This window comes from Terrapene carolina, unplaced genomic scaffold, assembly GCF_002925995.2.
Source record: "Terrapene carolina triunguis isolate 2854851 unplaced genomic scaffold, T_m_triunguis-2.0 Scaffold132, whole genome shotgun sequence".
Taxonomy (NCBI): Eukaryota; Metazoa; Chordata; order Testudines; family Emydidae; genus Terrapene; species Terrapene triunguis.
The window spans coordinates 5798276-5800371 of record NW_020664483.1 but is presented as its reverse complement, the minus strand read 5'-3'; the positions used below and the strand labels follow the sequence as shown (position 1 = coordinate 5800371).

The 2096-nt window shown below is 55.2% G+C and overlaps 1 protein-coding gene across 1 annotated transcript in view; it reads right to left on the bottom strand.

Annotated features, from left to right (window-relative positions):
• Positions 1–206, bottom strand: part of LOC112104286 (GDNF-inducible zinc finger protein 1-like) — a 24861-nt gene extending 24655 nt beyond the window's left edge. The window contains exon 1 of the mRNA XM_026653220.2: positions 110–206. Coding sequence (XP_026509005.1) covers positions 110–147 — 38 coding nt within the window. The 5' untranslated portion in view covers positions 148–206. The remainder of the gene's footprint in view (positions 1–109) is intronic.
• Between the last annotated feature and the right edge of the window lie 1890 nt (positions 207–2096).

Below are 2096 nucleotides of genomic sequence, written 5' to 3'. Positions count from 1 at the left end.
GGGCGGGCAGGGTGTAGCTATAGGGGCTGTAGTGCTATAGGGGCGGGGAGGACGCAGCTATAGGGGCTGTAGGCTACAGGGGGGTAGCTATGGGGCAGCCCAGCCTTACCCTGCCAGGCGGAGCGCGCTGCTCTCGCGCAGTCTCATGGGGCTCGGCTCCTGCCCGCGCTGCGCTGCGCTCCGCACCGCCGGACTCAGCAGCGCAGGTCTCTCCCCCTCTGTCCGCGCGATGGTACAGCCCGGGGGACCGCCCGCCGAGCGCTCCGCCTCCCGCCACGGCCACCATAGCTGCGCCGCGGGGGCCGCTCCACCGACGCTGTCGCGGGCCTGCTGCCCAAACGCAAGATGGCCGCCCAGTGCACATCAGAAGCGTCACCCCGCCCTCCCCCGCCATCTTGGGTGTGGGCAGCAAAGCTCCCTCCCCCCGCTATCCCCACAGGGAGCTGCCGGTCGCTACTTGTCGGCCATCTTGCGTATGGGCAGCGAGACCGCTTTCCCTCAGAAAGACCCCAACGGGTCGGCCATCTTGGATGAGGGCACAGAACAGAAGCCCCTGTCTGGACTGGGGGTGGGCCGCAAAAGGCTGCAATTGCCAGGAGCCCGTCCCGCCCCCAGCCTGGGCCCCTCCACCCCTCCCTGCCCTGGGGACACCCCCCCACAGCACTGCCCTCCCTGCATTGGGTCAGGCCCCCCAGCATGAGGTTGCCTTAACTCCCCCATAGCATCCACACAAGGCTCAGGGCCGGGAGTCCCGTCTATGGGGCTGCAGCCCGTGGGGCTGGCTGGAAACTAGCCCCCACAGTTTGGTGGTGTTCACTGCCCCCCTGCCCTCGGTGATACCGAAACAAACAGATTTACCCCCCCCCCCCCCCCGCCTCTCCCACTTTCCTCCCCCCAGTGTGTTAGGTGATTTACAGACAGCCCCATTCAGCATCAGCACCCAGAAACCTGCTTCCCCTCACGGCCCCTGGGCCGGGGCCCCTCACCTCCCCTGACTCCTGGGCAGGGAGGTGCCCAGCCAACCGCCTTTTGCACCCTCTCCCATGCAGGCTCGTGTTGCAATGCGGCATGGTGACCAGTGCTCGCATAGGCCCTTTATTGACGTTAGTAGGATCAACGGGAATACATGACCTTACATTTTTACAAAGAATCTCAGGGTCCAACCCAATGGCCTCGTAGCATCATCACTTTCTGCCAGCTGACAGATAACTTACTTGTGTCCTTAGGAAGGATTATTCTTTCGTGCCTATCATCACTGACACTGCGCCTTTACAAAATGAAAATGTGTAACCCCAGTCTGTGCAATACCTCACTGACCTGGTCTCTCTGTGCCTCTAGGGGTATCTGACTAGGGTTGACAACCCTCCAGGATTGCCCTGGAGTCTCCAGGATTTAAAGATTAATCTTTAATTAAAGATTATGTCATGTGATGAAACCTCCAGGAATATGTCCAACCAAAATTGGCAACCCTATAGCTGACTGTGAATTCTAGGCAAGTTTAGATGAAGTTACATATAGTGCAAATGAGTACAGAAAGCACTTGCTTACAAAAGAGAAGCATCTTTATTCTGCTAACTCACCTGATTGAAACCCACATGCTTTCAGCTCCTAACGGAGGCTGTTTTGTTTTTCTGTGCTAGAGGCATATAGCAACAGCAGATATTGACTTCTTGCGTGTATTTAAAATGCTGTTGAGTTAGAATAATTCATAGATTCATAGATTCTAGGACTGAAAGGGACCTCGAGAGGTCATCGAGTCCAGTCCCCTGCCCTCATGGCAGGACCAAATACTGTCTAGACCATCCCTGTTAGACATTTATCTAACCTACTCTTAAATATCTCCAGAGATGGCGATTCCACAACCTCCCTAGGCAATTTATTCCAGTGTTTAACCACCCTGACAGTTAGGAACTTTTTCCTAATGTCCAACCTAAACCTCCCTTGCTGCAGTTTAAGCCCATTGCTTCTTGTTCTATCCTTAGAGGCTAAGGTGAACAAGTTTTCTCCCTTCTCCTTATGACACCCTTTTAGATACCTGAAAACTGCTATCATGTCCCCTCTCAGTCTTCTCTTTTCCAAACTAAACAAACCCAATT